Source organism: Otolemur garnettii, unplaced genomic scaffold (genome assembly GCF_000181295.1).
Source record: "Otolemur garnettii isolate 467f Iridium unplaced genomic scaffold, OtoGar3 scaffold00020, whole genome shotgun sequence".
Classification (NCBI taxonomy): Eukaryota; Metazoa; Chordata; class Mammalia; order Primates; family Galagidae; genus Otolemur; species Otolemur garnettii.
Window position 1 is genome coordinate 15,296,371 of NW_003852415.1, and position 20,581 is coordinate 15,316,951.

Genomic DNA, 20,581 nt, shown 5'->3' on the forward strand with positions numbered 1-20,581 from the left:
AGCCCAAGAGTCTGAGGTTGCTGTGAGCTGTGACGTCATGGCATCTATCGAGGATGACAAAATGAGACTCTGTCTCTAGAAAAAAAAAGAAAAGAAAGAAAAAAGAAACCCGCAGGACCTGGGATAGGTTGGCAGACTACAGTCCGAAAGTACAATTTCAGCTTGTGTGACAACTTCCAAACGAAAGGCAAGCTTCATTTTAACCGCAAGCCCCAGGGCCCGCCCGTGGTGGGTGGCCAGCTGGCCACCTGTTCTTTATACTGCAGCTGAAGTCTTGACATCCCCAGGTGAGCCCAGCCTCTGAACGCACATTTATGCATTTGCAGACAAATGTGCTTTTCCTAGCAACCATAAAACCTAGGAGACGTCCCCCCCCCACACTGCAGGTAAGAAACAGAAATCCCTTGACTGCTTAGTGCCTGCGTGTGGAGACGCACACAACACTACGTGGGGTTTTTTCAATTGATGCAACTCAGTAATTTTTATTGCAACTGGAAGACAATACATCACAGAAACTTTATGGTAGGTCTGGGGGAAAGTGTTATTTACAATAAATGATGAAATAGTTTGTCTTTGGCAATATGATTACATACGAAGAATGCAAAATGCAAGTAGGGTGCTTCCAAAGCAACACCATTGGGTCTGGCCGACTGCGCCTGCCTCCAGGTTGTTTCTCTAGGTTAACACGAACGTAACTGAACATCGCTTTCCTCCTCCTTTATGGTTCTCCCTTTCTATTCATGATATTGGCAGTTTTGTACAGAAAATACAGAAAAAAAAATTGGCTTTTGAAAAATTACTACTCTTGTAAATCAATTTGGCTGCGTGGGTCTACTGGCCAGCGAAGGTCAGATGACCCCAAGCATCAATAGTAAACCTCTTGTCTTCTGATTGCTTTATCACTGTTTTTTTCTCTGTAAAACGAAAACAAAACTCAGAAAATGTTACAGAATCAGAGTATTAAAAAATGTACACGTGTATATGCTTCCCAGACACATATGGGTTATTTTTTCCTCCACAATTTCACCATGGCAGTTAAGTATTAAGTAGTGAGTGTGAATGACTCGGCGTGAAGCTGGTTACTGAATCAGCTGTGAGCTCAGATGGGCTCAACACACGTACTCAAGAAATGCTGCATGTTTAAATAACTGAAACTGTGCTGTTTCGTCTAAAAAAAAAAAAAAAGAAAAGAAAAAGGTGGGAAGGGGCTGGGGAATCCAGGCCACAGTCAAGAAAGGATGAAATACAATTTCTAGGTCTGATGGGTTCACCATATCGAAGTCTTTGAGAATCCAATATGGAACATCGATTATTTGCAAAAGGTAGAGAAGGCCGTTCTCAACTCTTGCAAATCGAATACAGCGGAAAAACACCTTTGTATATATTCCAAATAGTCTTGATTTCAATGCTAAGAAAACAGGATGGGTACTTGTGAGCATCTCACGGTAAGTCAGAAACGCTCGTTCACGTGGGTCTGATTTCAGAAATACAACAGCGAGATGCAGCACCAGACACATCGGTTTCAGCTGTGAAAAGATGGGTTGTTTTAAAAATTGTGTTTTCCTTCCTTAATTTTTGGTCAGCGAAGCTAGCACTTGTTCGCAACGGTGGAAGAATGACAAGGTGACACACACGATTCATGATAAAGCAACCAAGCTGACGAGTCTGTGCTTAATTCAAGAATAACCAGCAGGAGAGAGAGAAAACACAAGGAGTTCGCCACCATCACTGGTGCTCTCTCACAGAGGGGTGAACAGGTGAAGTCACAAAGGGAGGCAGATCTATACAGGACACTGAATGCCATGTGTAAATCCTCATGAAACTTCAGAAACAGGAACACCACACAATGTATATACTTTGATCTACACATTCCATTACAAAGGAAAAAAAAAAAGACACCATTACAACTTTGTAACTGTGTTAACTGCAATATAAACCAAAGTCCAGAGTTTGGCAGGTAACTAAAAGAGGGTTATCACTTAGGTTATATAGCAAAAGTGTTGATGTATATTATATATAGTAGTATAAATAATAAAAAAGTATTATTTAAATTAGATCACAGTGCTGCATTATGTGCATAACAGTGTTTGATATAGTATTGGTGGGCTGGGACCTACGACACCAAGGACTGAACTGTCAACACTGGTAAGTCACGATCAAGAGGGGACACAGAGTTCCAATGTTTTCTTTTGGTGGCAAAAATCCTCAAGAGGAAAGAAAAAATACTTCTCTACGGAAACGGAAAAAGAAAATCGCAACATCTGGGCAGCTGTGATCCACCGGAAAGAAACAAGTCCCAACCAGAATAAAGTTTAAAGGGAAAGAGAAATCACATCAAATCAAATTGAATCTCATAGAGAAAACCCTCCCATTTAGGTCACTTGTACAAAACTCTGATTCCTTCTCAAAGAGCCCTTCCGTGAGAGGCTAAAAACCCCCTTGCCCCACATGTGCTGTGGGATAATTGCAACTTGAGTCAGTAGCACTTGGTGCTGAGCAGTCCTGAGGTGCTGCAGGACTCTGAGCTGGGTACAAAAGCCACCCACGTGGTCTGCACTCCACAGAGCCCACTGCCCGAAACTGTCACTCAGGCAAGAGCCCCCTTCAATACAATAGCCACTTCCAGGCGCCCGTGGTAGTAACTGCTGTGGCCAGCAAGCACTAGACATACTGAATGCCTCTACCAGGAAAAAAAAAAAAAAAAAGAAAAAGAAAAAGAAATCTGTTCTTGGGAAAGGCCTCTGTATATTCCTTCTTAAAAACTCAGCCACAAGATTGAAACCTGCCACACTGCCACAGTTGTCTTGGCTATGGTTTTCTCGAACCACCATCTAAATGTGGGTTTGGTTCGTTTTTGTTTCAGATTTATGGTTTTACCAAAAAACTCTTAAAAGTATACCGATTAGAGAGGGGGAAGGGGGATAGGAGCTTATGGTATATTATAAGGCTGGGAAAAATCTATGATGCAAACCCTCTCCACATAGTACTAGATAAAAAGACAATTATAGTAGGATAAAAATAACTTTCTATGGGTATATCATTTAAGAAAAAAAGAGTGACAGTCTCTTTCTCTTAAATGTGTCTGAGGGCCAATAGCCAGTATTCGTAGATGTCATGGTGCAGATGTGTTCACGGTTGGTTTCCGAAGCATCTTTAAATATTGCTATAGTTTCCCGTTTCCCCCTCCCCCCTGCCCCGTGTGAGTAGGTGAGATACTGGAATGACACATGAACCACCACTTCTCCCAGCAGGAGAAATGAAAGCAAAAACACCAGACCCCTTAATGGTGCTCAAGCGATCTGTCAAGACTAATGGAGACATATGCTAATTTGGAAGCTAAAAGAACACCTGACATTTGGGAAGGAATTCCAAGACTAAAGTGAATGACACTTAAGCAAAATATTCTTTCACAAATAGGCTTGTGCTTAAATTCTCTACTGCTCTTGGAGGAGGGGATTAGAGAGGGTGCCTCCTGCCCCTTGGCTTGTTAAGGACATGGACAACCTCATTCTGCAAGGAATTCACTACAAACAGCCACATACACATTGATACTTTTTTTTTTCTCAACAATCAAAATACAAAGTTAAACACAATTGAGCCATTGTTTTGGTTATGCATAATGTGTATGCCTCCAAAAACAGAAGAAAAATAGAAAAAATTACCCTCACTAAAGGTTCCCCAACAAGTCTTCCAGCAGAGCCAACAAAGGTGCCAAGAGAGACTCAGGAAAATAACACTTAGAAAGCTGCCCGATGAGGTATTTATGCAAAAGAGTGGTTCTGGAGTTAAGAACACACTTTTATAAGATATTTCTCTATTTCTCAAAGAGATCAGAAAAGTAAATCACACACATTGCATTTTATTATTTTCTAAAAGAGGACTTTACCTCTTTAGGAAAATGAAATGAGGGGAGACAGCCCACTGTGGGGGTTTTAATTGGAAGAAGTCCTCTGCCAGAAGTTGTCCTGGATGTTTACCTCTGCCTTTCATGAGAGAAGTCTGGATTTTATTAGCTTGGTGGTGGGGGTGAAGGTGAGGGACTGAGGTGGTGGTCTTTGGGGCTCAGTCAGGTGACAACACAAATCGAGGTGTCACTCAGATCCCACAGCTGTGGATGGCTTTTATAGGGTGTCCGATGTTTAGGAGATGGGGGGAAAAGAGCACTGCAAAAATACATCTTCATTCCCATCTCTACCCTGAACAAAAATGCTGGAAGGATTCAGGTTCTGGTCCTGAATTAGACCTGTTGTAGAGGTGTATGTAGATTCTTCTCCAGTCCTCTCATCAGCAACCCATAGGGAAGGTACAGATGGGAAATGCACCAGTTAATTCCTACTGTCCGGGCTGATAGAGCTTCTCACAGTACCCGACCCTGGCAGATGGGCTTGGCTTCGGCCCACAACTGTCCCTTTTTAAAAACTCAAGGTCACCTTAGTTCCCTCCCTTCTCCCACCCTCATATCCTGAGCCGCGGTAGTGGGTGTTTCTGCTTGTGTTTAAAGTTTCCCTCCATTTGGATGGAAGATCATATTCTTTCAGAGATTTCTCTTTGGATCTCCACCCCCCGAATTTTTTTTTTTTCCTTTTTTAGGCAAAGATAACAGGAATTTCTGGCCTGTGTGACATCATCCGGTTGTCTAAATTCAGCTCTCACAAATGTAGGTGGTCTTAATTCCAGGTTGGTCACTGTGCTGAGGTGGTAGCAATGGCCAGCCTCTCCTTCCTACTGCAAAATGGCGCTGTTGCAATAAAATACCTAGGGCTGGCCTTCCCAACCTGTGTGTCACTTCCTCCTTCAAGTGTACCCTATCTCGTACCCTCACCCAATAAGGCCCATTAGCGTGCTTCCCCTTCTTCTGGCTAATTTGCATAATTATTCACTGCCTCTTCCCTAGAACCACATCATGGTGATGATTTTCTCAAGTAAGCGTCCCATAATTCTCTTGATTCTATCATACACACTCACTACTAAGTTTGCCCTCAAATTATTGCGTCATGTTAAACATGTACAGACAAAGAGAAAGGACACACTTTTCAACAGAGAATCAGAGGGGGTCGGGGCTGAAGTGCAGGCAAGGCGGTACAGAGTTCAACCATCCAAGCCCTACCAGAGCATGAAGATATTTTTATATTGCAGAGTAAGTTCCCCAACAGTCAGAGTTTGTCCCTGAAGAAGGTTAAACCTTAAACACCTGCTTCAAAAAACCAAAACAAAATAACCTGAAAAACAAAAAAACCAGAAAAGGGGGGAAAACAAAACAAAACAAAACAAAAACAAAAAAAGAAAGAAAGAAAAAAGAAAAGAAAGAAAACCAAAAGAACCTCTAAGCCTAAGGGGCTTAAAAATTAGAGGCATAGCCTTTTCTCTATTTTCTATATTTATATGAAAATAATTCATGCTTCATGCTAAATACATTATTTACCTTACAAGAACTTTGTTATTTTTTTGAATAAAAAAGTTTGTTTTTGTGATTTTTTTTCTTTTTCTTTTTTTCTCTTCAAAGGAATCCATGCGTTGTGGATCAGAAATTTCTGCTGGCTACACTGGCTGAATGTGGAAATCAATGATTTTTGCAAAGATGACTCCTAATATTAATTGCAAACTCCATGTTGAGGGCAGTATAGGAGTTCTATTATTTTTTTTGCCATGTTTTACCTTTTATTCTTTTTTTTGTCCATCTATGTGCCTTTAATCTTTAAAAAATATACCATAATACTAAGGACAGGTTCCATAGCTTTCTGTTTCTTTCCCACTTGGATCGAATAGTTTTGAAAGACAGAAAAAGATCTATACCATTATTTCCTTCCTTAACAGCTACTGTGATTTCCTGGACCTGGTTGCTTTTCACTTGGGCAGTTTAGAAGACATAGCTTATTTTCTGCATCAGTTTTCTCATGGTCCTGCGTGTGAATCTGTGTGTGTGTGTGTGTGTGTGTGTGTGTGAGCGCACAGGGCCAACCTTCAGGCTTATGGCTTTTAGAACACTTTCTTGATTTTATAGAACAAAATCCAATGATTAGCAACATCACTAAAAATTTACCCCGTTTCTTCTCATTAGTCACTGACACCTGATGCATACGGATGGTCCAGCGCCACCTCCTAAGACGATACCAGGCTTCAGCAGTAAGAAGCACAGAGGACTGGTGGCCGGTCCCCGTGCTCGCTGTGACAATGCCAAGGGTTTTCCTGGCATAACTGGATGCCTGGTGCCACGAGCTTGGCTCTGCTCCAGGGGGGCCGAGGGGTTCTTCCTTCTGCCCATCTCTTTATGTGCCTTCACTCAGTGAACCCACCTGGGTGGAGGACATCCTGACTTTTTAAACCTAAGGGTTGGGCCTGAGCGATGATGACTCTGCACGCGTGCCTTCTAGGTGCTGAGTGTGTATTCCTGTGGCATTAACGTTGACATCCCTGTGGATTCAGCCACCTGTTTCTGACAAGCTGGAGGAAGCAATGGCAATTTTGGCTTTTTCGGTTATGTCTTCGGATAATGAAAAGCTTTTGTAAAACAGCTGAGTGTCAATATGAGTTCTATGGCTTCAATCTCCTTTAAAAATAAAATTCTTAAGGGTCCAAAACAAAGGAGAGGGGGGCAAATTAAAAACAGAACAAAATAAAAAGGAAAAGAAAAGAAAGAAAACCAAACCAAAAACAAAACAAAAAAAGGAACAAAAAGAAAAAAAAAATTGCTGATATTGCCACAAATCATTAGAAATCTCCTGACATGCTGAAACCAAATGGCCGTTAAGTTCAAAACAAATCAGTGACTTGTTTTTAATTTTTTGTGGTTTCCTTTTGCTCTTTCTGCCCCTTTGCCGTCCGATTGGTGATGTTATTCAAACAGGACCGGATCCCTGCTAAGTGCAGGAGCGACCCGGCTGCTTCTTTCATCTCCTCATCATCACTCTCGGGGGGCTTTTCGGTGCGTCTCTTTTTGAGGGGCAGGGTGTCGCTGGGGACCTTCCTGGCCTTGGCGAAGTGCTGGCGCTTCTTGTGCTGGGATGCATAGCCACTGTCCCCCAGAGCATCCTTGGGCTCCTTCTGGCTGTGTTTCCTGTCGTCCTCTTCCGTCTCACTGTGGCTCTCATGGCTCTGGAAGCTGCCCTCACTGCCTTCGCTGCCCTCCTGGCTCCCTTTTGTGGCAAACTCGTAGTGGTCGTCGGCCGAGGAGGAGGAGGAGGAGGAAGAAGAGGACACGGAGTCGCTGGCGGGGGAGGTGCTCCGGGCATTGGAGGACTTGGCACTGCTATAGTTGTGATCCTCCTTGGGGTCTCCGCTGACCACTGGGGAGCCACACGATGGCTCACTCTCAGTCCGCATGCGGCAGCTGGTGATGCCATTTCTGCAGGGTGAGGACGGGGGGAGGGAAGGGAGACAAAGAGAGGACACAGTTAGACCCCCTCAGACGCAGACACCTGAGGCCACCTGCCTCCAGTGAAGCCACTCACAAAGTGTGGGGCAACAGGTAGATCTGGCCTCTTCAATCCGAACGACTGGGTCTTCCCTGCTCAGCTCCTATCACTGGCATGCTCACTCAATTTGTGCGGCTGAGACGTCAAAACAACACTCTTTTGAAGTGACAGCGGTGCAAGCTCAGTCTCTTCCATTAAACCATAAAAATCAAGCTGTGCTTGCCTCGCTTACCCGCCAATACCGCAGAGTCAGACACCGGCAGACCGTGTTGGCTGGGCACTTCAGAGAAAAAAGCACGCTCTCCTCTGAAGCTGCTGCATTAGGAGGCTTTTGTCAAAGGACTCAATCCAGTGCACAGCAGAAAGATACCTGCCATGCGGTGACAGCTCCTCACTCATGCATTCCCTCCCTCATTCATGCAATCTACAAATATTCACTGGGTGTCTAATAGAAACTCGTGACCTTAGGGAGGGTCCTAGGGGAGGGACGCGGGGTTGGATCCAATACAGACGCTGCCACTAAGATGCTACAGTCTGACAAAGAATCACGTCGTCATCGTCAGATCACAGATGAGAGGGCAGTAAGTTGCCATTTCCTGAATTCACCACCTGCCAGGAGCTCTGCTAAGTGTGCCCAGATGATCCTGGGGGGTATCAGAGTCCTTCTTTGACAGTGGCTGGAAGTTCAGTGATCTACTTCAAGTCCCACTGTTCATCAGGAGCAGAGCTGGGACTAGAACCAAAGCCTGACTCTCAAGCGTGAGCTCTGAGCTCCATCACCACACAGACTCTCCCTGGCCACTTTCCCATAATGAGGACCCTGCTACACATTCCCATCCGGCCTCTACAGAGCTCAGCAAACCTGATTATTTTCTTTGTGTCTTACGTCTGGGTATTGTGCTGACCTCCCTTGTGCTACTTTCTTGGCAAAATGAATAGTAGTGACGCCCACTTCGCAGGGTTGCCGGGCTGAGGAAATGAGTTAATGCCTACGCGAGCCTGGCCCTGTCCTTGGTTGTGTCACTCATTCCTGGTCAGGACACATATGCCTTGGGCCTGGCACACCGCAGGTGCTCAGGACAGGCACCCACCCTTCAGAGGAGTGAAAGGGTGACTTACACCTGGAGGGAACAAAGAGGGGGCACCAGGGGAAGTTCTGTGGAAGATGCGGCACCTGACCTCGGACACAAGGGCTGAAGGATTGGGGCAGGGATCAGAGATGCTCCAGCCACCCCATTTCCTATAAGCTCATCCACCTCATGATATACTTCTAAGAGTTCCGCAGAGCATGACCACACTTTCCCTGCTGAGATGACCCCTACTGTAAGGACTCTCGCTTTTCCTCCATAGACAGCGCTTCCCACATCATTACTAACTAGGGGGTCACTTGTTCAACATCTGTGCTTCCCACTGGAGTGCTAGCTCCACAAGACAGGGCCCAGCTGGCATGGTGGCGGCACCGCAGATGCCCACAGATACACTCAGTGCTCAGATACACCGAGTCAGCTCAGCAGCAGTTGGAATTGTGTGGCAGAGAGGATGAAGTCTGCGAAGTGACAGTGGGTGGCCACCACCATGGCTTACCAGACCCTCCCTGAAGACACAGCATTGGTGGAAAGGCTGTGGGGTCAGGACCACCACTGAGATATAGGAGGGAGCCCCGCTGTCCCAGCTGGTGAGCCTAGAGGTTCAGGAGGACCTTGGGGGCATCCCACACAGAAAGGGACAAGGGAGGAAAGAGTTGTTGATGAAAAGCGCACAGCAGAGTGTGAGATGGAAATGTCTTTCCTTTTGGGCTTCCAAGGACTGTGGTACTTTGCTTAGTTTAAGCTGGTGGGGAGAATCCACCAGCAAAATGTTACAAGACCATTATCACAATTTACCCTTTACTAGATGTCCAAGAGCCTCACGCTAACCCCTCACAATCGCCGTGTGTGCATCTGAGCAACGAGGCTCCTGTGTGTTCTCGAAGGTCCAGTGTGTACCCTGTACTCTGCGATCCCAGATCTGCACCTGCTCCCCCTGACGCCTACACAGAGACAGACTTCCGAGCCAGACAGGCCTGTGCTCATATCCCAGTGGTGCTTACTAGTGACTCTGAGCAGGCTGGTTCACCACTTGGACCCTCAGCTTCCTGGTCTACCATACTGGGCTGTGTGAGGATGAACTGAAACGACCAATCGCAGAGGAAGGTTCTTAGTGGCGCCTGGAGGGGTCTTCTTGCTGTCAGGCTCCTGCCACTTCCTGCTGCTGCCGTGTGCTCACTCTGAGCACCCTTGTTTTCTCTTCCCATGTGGGTCAGGAGGGACACAGAAATCCCGCAGGAAATAAGAGCACAGAAGCACTATGGAGGAATCCCACTGGGCTTGCCTGTGAACACAGCCTCTGAGCTCTGGGGACTGGCCTCCTCAAGATCTCTTTTTCATAGTTATTCTGTTTTCTGGGCATATCTTGGGTGCATAAAAATGGCTGGAAGATTCCTTTAGAGGTGTTTCCCAATATGGATCTCAATAAATGTAATTAATTGTACAGCTAGCTATTAATCATTATTAAAGCAAATGAAAATGAGTATCTCATGTTATAGTTCTCTTGATCGTTGTTGTTAAGATAACTGCTGTAAAATATAAAAATGATTCGTCCATAGAACTAGCATTAAATGGTTTTATAGGTCAGGTGTGGTGGCTCACACCTGTCATCCTAGCCCTGGGAGGCCCAGGTGGGAGGATCCCTTGAACTTAGGAGTTTGAGACTAGCCTGAATAAGAGCAAGACCCCATTTCTACTAAAAAATAGAAAAATCAGACAGGCATTTTGGTGGACGCCTATAGTGCCAGCTACTTGAGAGGCTGAGGCATGAGGAATTTGAGGTTGCTGTGAGCTATGATGACACCATGGCACTCTACATAGGGTGACAGAGTGAGACTGTGTCAAAACAAAAGGAAAAAAACAACCCAGTTTTATAGTGAACCCAGCTACACTCGGAAGAGTAAATTGGGCTATGTTTGGCTTCTAACAAATCAATTCAGTTCTGAAGCTTTCTTTTAAAAATAACTTGGGGCTTATGATTCACTTCACCCCAGTTAAGCAGAGTATGATCCCTGTCTGAACATAAATGGATGGGGAGAGAATCAAGTAAGGCAGGTTATATAACGTCAATGCCTAGTGCATCTGGATGAAGACTATGTGATGTTCACCTTGCTTTTCTTTCCTCTTTTTCCATATGTTTGAAAAATGTTTAAATAAAAAGTTGGGGGGATAGGGAGAAACACGCTAGAACCAAAGCAATGATGTCACGTTTTCGCTCCATACTATGACAAGAGGAAAGGTTTTCAGCCTGAGAACGTTCTTTCTTAAGCAGGGAGAAAGCGGCCTAAGAATGGAGCTGAGCAAGCAGTAAGTCCAAACTGGACTTTCCTCTTAAAGAGATAAGATCCCATGGATTAAAAGTAGAATAAAAAAGAAAATTATCCCCCACCCCTGATTGGATGCTGTATAGGGTGGAGTCTCTCTCTGGTAGGTACTTCATGGCAACAGAGATACCACAACCCACAACTTGGAAGCCAGGACTATACCAACCATTTCAAAGGTAAATAGAAGCTGCAGGAGCTCCATGACTTGTTTAAGGCAGCCCAGGTAGTTCTCAATATGGTTCAAGTAGGAATTTGAAATTATCTCCCTATAACCCCCAAAGAAGGACACGTACTATGATGAAGAAAGAAAACACACCCATCAACAAAATTTCTGGGTAAAAATGATAGACGACGTAACTTCAGTGAGTGAGAATGAAAATAAAAATAATATCTTTTACTCATTTAATGAAATTACCTTTCTCTGAGATTTTTTAGCATGGGCTTATAATCCATAAATTACAAACAAAACTCAGCAGGAGGTGACAAGCGCCTTCAATTCTTAGTAACTTAGTGCAACACTATTCAGGATGGTGCATCCCAGCTGTGCTGACTTGGTGTGAAACACTTCCCTCTGCAGGGGTGGTTGTTACTGGGTGCCAAATGCGTAAAGGAGACCAGCCATTCTGAACACGTTGGAAGGTAAAGTTCTAACCATCTCCTCAAAAATAATTCACTAAAATGAACATGTGATACATCTGAAAAGCTTGCAGTTTTTCAGTGTTAGCTGAATTCATGAGTAATGATACTCTCAATTATCATAAATCAGCATAAATTAAAGCCACTCAATTTTACTAGGCCTCTGAAAGTTTAAAGCACATGGCTCAGGCAAGGAGCAGTAGTTCACACCTGTAATCCTAGCCCTTTGGGAGGCCAAGATGGGAGGATCCCTTGAGCCCAGGAGTTCAACAACAGCCTGGGTAAGACCTCATTTTTACAGAAAACCATAATAGTAATAATAATTAGGCAGGCACAGTAGCATGTGCCTGTACTTCCAGCTACTTGGGATGCTGAGGCAGGAAGATCACTTGAGCCCAGGAGCTGGAGGCTATAGTGAGCTATAAAGATGCCACTGTACTCTCTAGCCAGGTGGCAGTAAGATCTTGTCTCAAAACAAACAACCCGCACCCCCGACAAAGGCTCTACAATACCTGGTATTCATTCTCTCATCAAACAGATGAGAAATATTAAACACAAAAAGTGAGGAAATCACATTAGTTCAAGCTGAGAATGAGCAATGCTTGCAATGAACAAGTTATGGTATAAGCTTATGACCTGGCATTTTGCTGGTTTTTCCTACGAATTATTTGTTTCTTTACAGCATAATGAACATAATGTTGTCTCTCCCTCTTCCCTGGTGTACTTGAATTCTGGAATTGATGGCTTTCAACCTAAGGGCTATCACTTAGGATAGTTGTCCTCCCGAGGGATTTACTTGAGGACTCTGATCTTTTGCCAGATGTAAAAAGAAGACAGAATTAATGGGATTGTAGAAGCAGGCAACTGGAGCAAGTTCCATGCTTCTGTCCAAAACCACACCAAGTAAAAGACGTGGAAGAGATGACCAGAGATTTCCAATTCCAGCCAGCTGGCACAAGAGATACTTGGAAGGTACTCTACAGACTGTAACACAAAAGATTCTGGAGAAAGCACAATAACATATTTTAAAGGCATTGCCTGGTTCACTAGAAAATAAGAGGAATCTCATGGACCCACACTAGACATACACACAAACAAAAAATTTTAACATAACCTGAAATGTGAGCAGCAGACTACCAAGAGCAGCTGTCTACCCTAGCACTGGAATGAGAGAGCCCAAACCCATAAGGGGCAAGGAGAGGGGAAGAGGAGGTGGGGTGGGGTGGGGGGGCGGGAAGGGAGCACAAAGATATAAAAGTAGCAGAAAGAGGTGGCCTCAGGGATCTCCACTAGAAGTTTTCAAAGCAAATTCTCTCTGGACAGAGATACTTTAAACCCAATCCACAAAGAATCCCCACAGATAAGACTACAAGGAACACAGGTCCTTAACTTTAAACACAATGAGAATAAGCCACCATATGACAACAGAAAAAAGAAACTATAGCTTGAACTAAAATGCTGAAACAATAATAACAGAATTTAAAATACGTATGCTTTAAAGAAAGAAAGGAGGGAGTTGAAAAGTATTAGAAAGGAAGAACAAACTTTAAAAACTAAGCAGGAAGATTGTGAAAAGCAGCAAATAGAACTGGTGGAGATGAAAAATATAATCCCTGAGATGGAAACTCAATGCAACTGAAGAGAAAAATTAGTGAATTGGAAGATGGATCTGAAGATACTACAAAAAAATGCAGCACAGAGAGACAGAGAGATGGAAAACATGGAAGGAAGGTGGGACGTGGTGAAACACAGTAAGAAGAACTAATATAAATCTAACTGGATTTCCACTGTAAAGAGAAAATAAGGATGATCTAATACTTGAATAGAAAATGGCTGAGCAGGAGGCCGAGGCAAGAGAATTGCCTAAGCCCAAGACCTGGAGGTTGCTGTGAGCTGTGACGCCACAGCACTCTACCAAGGAAAACAGTGAGACTCTGTCTCAAAAAAAAAGGCTGAGAATATTCTAGTTTTGATGAAAAACAACAACCTTCAGATTTAAAAGCAACAAATCCCATGTAGGATAAATAAAATAAAATCTACAAATATATATATCATAGTCAAACTTTAGAGTACTAAAAAAAAAGTAGTATTAAGATAAAACAAGTGAAGTAGCACAACAATATTCTCAAAGTAGGAGAGAAAAATTACTGTTAGCCTAGAATTTTATATCCATTAAAACTATCTTCTAGGAATGAGGACAAAATATACATACATTCTCAGACAAAAATTCAGGGCTTTATAAACAGATGCTCACTATAGGAAAGTCTTAAAAATGTATTTCAGAAAAAAGGAAAATTATCTAAAAGGAAGGTCTGAGATAGAAGAAGAAATAATCAGCAATGAAAATATAAACAAGTATTGACTACACAACACAATAATAATGATGACTAAGATGGCTTAAGGAAAAAAAAAACCCACCAAAATAGAACCAAATCACTGAATAGATGTAGCGTATCACTTGGGAGGTGGAGAGAATTGAAGTAAAAGAACTCCAAGAGCTCTGTATTGATCAGGAGGTTAAAGATATTGATTATGTTTAAATAATTTAAAATATTCATGTTAAAAGTTCTAAGATCAACACTGGAAGAAGAGAAACAGGCGGTGACTTCCAAACCATTAGAAAGGGGAAAATAGTAGAATGAGGAGTGGGAGGATCAGATTAAAATAATGTTAGAAAGTAAAATAGAATCTTGAAAATAATGAGACAATAAGCAATGCAACATAAGATGATAGAAATAAATTCAGACGTGTTAATAAAAATGTGCTAAAAAAATCTCCAGCTAAAAGGTACAGATCATTAGTGCTCAAATCTATTTTTTAAAGCCATATGATGTTTACAAAAGACAAACCCAAACAAAAGAATAAAGAAAGGTTAAAAGGATGGAAACAGTTCTGTTATGCTGGGATAGTGATATTAAAATGATGTAACATTGACTTTAAGGCAAAACACATTACCACAGATAAAGGCATTAAACATTCACTAAGTGTCAACTCACCGGGAAGATAAGACAATTCTAAACACGCATACTTCCAATAAAATAGCTTCAAAACACATACACCTATAGCTGAAAGAGCTCCAGGCAGAAATCATCAAATCCACATTGTGATGGGAGACTTTAATACACTGCTCTCAGTATTCAACTGGTCAACCTCTTTCTCTCTCTCACATACACACAACAGATAGACACACACACACACAAAAGGTCAGTTATGGAGACAATCTGACCTAATAGTAATGTACGTGTATGTGTGTATGTGTGGACGTCTATATATAGGCTAAAAATCTTCAGTTAAAAAATACAGATCAGTAAAAGATACAGATCATAAAACATGCTAATAATGAAAAAGGCATTTTTTTGAAGCATACAGGAAATATTTTTAGAACAGTGATTTATAATAGACCATATGCCAAATCTCAACAAAGTTCAAAGAAGCAGTATTGTACAGATAAATTCTCTGACCATAGTGCATTGAAGTCAAGAGTCAGTGCTGAAGAGATGACTAAAAGCAAAAATTAAAAGCTATCACCTCGTCTTCAGTTTGCAAATCTTAAACATAAAAATTTCAAACTTTAAAAAATATCCATGAGTCAAAAAAAAGAAATCAAATGAAAATTAGAAAATACTTAGAACTTAAAAATAATGAAAATAAAAGATACCAAAAGTTGTGGGATCCGGGTGGCACCTGTGGCTCAGTGGGTAGGGTGCTGGCCCCATATACCGAGGGTGGCAGGTTCAAACCCGGCCCCGGCCAAACTGCAACAAAAAATAGCTGGGCGTTGTGGCAGGCGCCTATAGTCCCAGCTACTCAGGAGGCTGAGGAAAGAGAATCACTTAAGCCCAAGAGCTGGAGGTTGCTGTGAGTTGTGACGCCATGGCACTCTACCAAGGGCGACAAAATGAGACTGTGTCTTAAAAAAAAAAAAAAAAGTTGTGGGATGTAACTAAGCAGTAGCTTTAAGGAAATTATAACCTCAAATTTTTATTTTGGCTCGGCACCCATAGCTCAGTGGTTAGGGTGCCAGCCACATACACTGGGGCTGGTGGGTTTGAACCCGGCCCAGGCCTGCTAAATAACAACAGCAACTACAAAAAAAAAAATAGCCAGGCGTTGTGGCGGGTGCCTGCAGTCCCAGGTACTTGGTAGTCAAGAGAATCACTCAAGCCCAAGAGTTTGAGAGCTGTGATGCCACGACTCTACTGAGAGCAACACAGTAAGACACTGTTTCAAAAAATAAAAAAAATTTTTTTTTAAAAATAAAAGTATACAATTTAGACAAATAAAAAAATCATATAGAATGAATCTAAAGAAAGAAAGGTAATTATAAGCAGGAGAAATCAATGTAATAGAGAGAAAATTAAAAAGTTGAAATAATAAAAAAATGAAGTTGAAATAATAAAAAATAGTTGACTTTCTGAAAAAAAAAAAGCTTGCCTATGGCAAGATAATTAAGCAAAAAAGAGATAGTACAAATGAAATAAGGAGTAAAAGAGAGACGTAGCTACAGAAGATATTTTAAAAGGTGACAAGATATATCATGAATAACTCTATGGCAATAAACTTGAAAACATGGGAGAAATGGACAAATTCCTAGATTTACCAAATTAAAAAAATCAAGTCATCCTATAATTATGACATAAATTCAAACTAGTAGTTAAAAATCATCCCACAAGGAAAACACCATCAGACTGTTTTGCAAATAAGTTGCATCAAATATTATTCAATAGATATTTCCAATCTTACATTACTCTTTTTAGAGTTTATCTAAGAAAATGAATACTCCTCAACCCATTTTATGAGGCTAATAGCATCTTCACATCAAAACTCAATAAAAACAGAACTAGAGAAATGGGCATGAACAAAAACGCATAATTCATACACAAAATATTAGCTTATCAACTCTAGTACTACATAAAAAATACAATATATTGGGCGCCTATGGCTCAAAGGAGTAGGGGGCCGGCCCCATATACCAGGGGTGGCAGGTTCAAATCCAGCCCAGGTCAAAAACTGAAAAAAAAGAAAAAAAAAGAAAAAGAATATATCATGAGCAAGCATGTTCATAAATGCAAGTTTTGTTCAAAATGGCAAATTTGTAATGTAATTCACCACAGTAAAAAAAAAAATTATAGTTATCTTAAATGATGTAAACATTTTTGATGAAACTCAGCAACCAATCATGATAAAATACCACAGCAAACTAGGAATAGAAGAAATTTTTTTGTTATGATAAAGTGTATTTCCCCCCACATCGTTAGCAAACACCCAATCAATTACGAATCCATCATGTGGCTCCCTTTAAAATGAGGGACAACATCAAGATGTCAATTATCATTACTTCTATTCAGAGGTCCTAGACAGTGTACTACGGAGGAAAAAGAAAAGATACGAGGACTAGGAAGAAAAAACTCCTCCACCATCATTTCTAGAAGATATAACTTCGTATAGAAGAGAATCTGTAAATTGTTAGAATTACTAAGGTAGTTTATTTAACGATGTTGTTGAAAAAAATCAATAATGAGAAATCAATTGCATTTCTATATATTAGCAGCAAAAAGAAAATACATCGTGTTTATATATAAAATTTACTGCAAATGCAAAGAGCCAAGAATAGCAAAGACGTGTAGAAGTCACAAGGCGAGAGAACAGGTGCTTCCAGACTGCGACTACAAAGATACGTGGTAATTCAGATAGTGTGGTATGGCCACAGGTGAAGACCAATAGGAAATAGGAAAAAGAGCCCCCAAACTAACTCACAAATACAAAGAAAGCTGATATATGAGAGCAGGCACTTTATATCAGTGGAGAAGAAAGGCTTTCTTAAAGAACGATGCTGGGATAATAGGATCATTCAAAAAATCTTTAAGTGTATCTATACCTCTCACCATAACTCCCGATAGATTCCAGACCTAAATAACAAGTCTGCAACTATTACTAATTACAAATGTGAAAGAAACAACTTTAAATCTTTTATAAAAATCTTTAAGAGGCTATATGACCACAGAATAGAGATATTTTTAGACACCAGATTTGATAAAGAAAATGATTACAAATCTGATTAATTGGCATGAAAATGAAGAGCTCCTGTTCATCAAAAGCTACTATTAAAGAGTGAAAACAGCATCCTCGAGGTTGGAAAATTTGTAACACATATAGTCAAAAAATATTCATATTCACAATGTATCAAGAACTCCTTTCCACAAAGATTAAAAAAAGACAATCTCATAGAAAAATGGGGGAAATGGTGGCTAATCCAGAAAAGAGTGCATTCAAACAGCCAATTAAATATGTGAAAAACTATACAACAGTTTTAGTAACAAGGGAAATAAAAATTAAAGCACCACAAGATACCATTACATTGTCACGAGACTAGTGGAAATCACAAAATATGACAATTTTAATCGCATATGAAGACGTAGAGAAATAGGAACTCTCATACTCTGCTGGTGGGAGTGAAAACAGATACAAGCACTTTACAAAATAACTTGGCATTACCTTGTTAAAGTTGAACTTGTATACACTCTACAAACCAACAATTTCACTCCTAAACATCCTAAATAAATCTGGAGACATGTGCAAGAATTTCCATAACACCCTTGCTTACAATAGCAAAGAATTATACATAATCAAGAAATTATAAATCATCCAAATGCCTTTATTTTTATTTTTTTTGTTTTTGAGACGGAGCCTCAAGCTATCCCCCTGGGTAAAGTGCCATGGCATCATGCTCACAGCAACCTCCAACTCCTGGGCTCAAGCGAGTCTCCTGCCTCAGCCTCCCAAGTAGTTGGGACTACAGGCGCCCGCCACAACGCCTGGCCATTTTTTGGTTGCAGCCATCATTGTTGTTTGGTGGGCCCGGGCTGGGGATTCGAACCCGCCACCTTAGGTGTATGTGGCTGGCGCCTTAGCCGCTTGAGCCACAGGCGCCGAGCCCCAAATGCCTTTAAAAATATATGTATTGTGGTATAGGCACATAATGAATATTATACAGCTGTGAAAATGATTCAGTTATAGCTCCATGTAATAAAACAAATTTAATAAGGATCACAAAAAAAAAGGAAATTTGAAAAGATATAGTATCAGTGCAGTTTTTAAAAAAAGCCCTCAAAATGAAGCAAAACTAAATAAATACTTCTAAAAGCATGGAAACAGTGAATATAAAGTTTGGGATTGTAATTACCATTCAGGGAGGACAAATGTGCCGATAATGTCTTCCTTCTTTTTTTTTTTTTTTGAGACGGAGCCTCAAGCTATCCCCCTGGGTAAAGTGCCATGGCATCATGCTCACAGCAACCTCCAACTCCTGGGCTCAAGCGAGTCTCCTGCCTCAGCCTCCCAAGTAGCTGGGACTACAGGTGCCAGCCACAACGCCTGGCTATTTTCTTTGGTGGCAGCCATCGTTGTTTTGGTGGGCAGGGCTGAATTCGAACCCACTACCTTAGGTGTATGTGGCTGGCGCCTTAGCCGCTTGAGCCACAGGCGCCAAGCCAACGTCTTCCTTCCTAAGTTGGATGGTAGATTTGTAACTGTCTAATAGTTCTATGCTTAGTAACTTTCATATGTTCTATATATTCTTGTGCACAAACCAAACATTGCATGAAAATATGTTTTCAAAATAGCACTAAAAACCCAAGATGATGATTAACACTATAAAGAACACAAAGGAGCACACAGAGAATCATTTCGTAAAAGTTATGCGTAACCTTATTTCCTAGCTGGTGTTACATTTTACCTAGGAGAGAGACATTATTTGGGATGATTTAACCTGTTACTTTATAGTTCTTCCTCACCTTTCTCAAAAGATTCAGTTTAACTCTACTTGAGCCTTAGCTATAAGTTCAAGATGAGGTTTAAAATCCCTTCCACCCACCCTGGGATTCCACAATCTGGTGGTGGCACAGCAGCAAAAGTGGAAGGGGTTCAGCAGCCAAGTGGTGAGCCTTTCCTAGAAGCCCTTCAGGAAGACAAAGGCCAACAGGTAGTTGGTCTTTAAGAGCAAAACAAAATACAACATAAGATCAGTGGCAAATTTTCCCTCAAGTCATATAATCAGACTTCTTAATACTGAGGGTTACTGGCTCTCCAAACTTCCTGAACTCCTGTTGCAAACATCTTAAAGAGGCAGTAGGTTCTACTACTCTAAGAGTTCTGCCTTAGTGGTAATCTCCAGGGGGACCACAATTTTCTCCCATGAGCTGCAAATGGTTCCCCTAAACACTCAGATAAATGTGGCTTCCTTTCTGCACAAGATCACCAAACACAAATAGGAATGATCCTATAACTCTCCAAGACCTGTTTTGCATTTGACCCAGTCCAGAATCATCAGGAGTTCAGAGAATTTTTGAATACAATAGGAAAAGGAGCCACCAGGGCTATTGAAGGTATTGACTAACATTCAATTTGAAATATGAACAGCAACTCTAGAACACTGACCTAATTTCACAGGTTGCTGGCCATTGTTTGGATTTCAAGACCAGAAGAGCCGAGAGCAAGGACTGTGCTGCTTCCACGGGGCCCAGGAGGGAACTCGGGGCATGAATGTTCCGCCTGACCGGCATTCTTTTTTCCTTTTCCCTTAAATCTAGCTCTTTAGTATTTTCTCCTCTCCTCCCACTACAAAGCAAAATCAAATACTTAGCTTTGTAATTGCTCTCAAAGACCATGATTTCAGAAGACAAAGGCCAACAGGTGGTTGGTCTTTAAGAGCAAAACAAAATACAACATAAGATCAGTGGCAAATTTTCCCTCAAGTCATATAATCAGACTTTCTTAATACTGAGGATTACTGGCTCCCCAAACTTCCTGAATTCCTGCTGCAAACATCTTAAAGAGGCAGACAGACAAGGAGTTGACCAAGAGCACAATTTAGGCTGAGAGACAGGTTTTCCCAATGATTCTATTTTGACATGACCTTAAGAATTAATGTTTTCGGCTCAGCGCCTGTGGCTCAAGCGGCTAAGGTGCCAGCCATATACACCTAAGGTGGTGGGTTCGAATCCAGCCCAGATCCGCCAAACAACAATAATGGCTGCAACCAAAAAATAGCCAGGCGTTGTGGCTGGCGCCTGTGGTCCCAGCTACTTGGGAGGCGGAGGCAGGAGACTCGCTTGAGCCCAGGAGT

General features: G+C 41.7%; 1 protein-coding gene across 6 annotated transcripts in view; it reads right to left on the reverse strand.

Annotated features, from left to right (window-relative positions):
- Positions 1-457: 457 nt before the first annotated feature.
- Positions 458-20,581, reverse strand: part of FOXN3 (forkhead box N3) — a 398,381-nt gene continuing 378,257 nt past the window's right edge. For 5 of the 6 annotated variants that reach the window (XM_023511511.1, XM_023511512.1, XM_023511514.1 and 2 more), the window contains one exon: positions 458-7,342. In XM_023511511.1, the coding sequence (XP_023367279.1) occupies positions 6,775-7,342 (568 nt within the window). In that variant the 3' untranslated portion in view covers positions 458-6,774. The remainder of the gene's footprint in view (positions 7,343-20,581) is intronic. The other variant, XM_012803475.1, reaches the window with a different exon arrangement.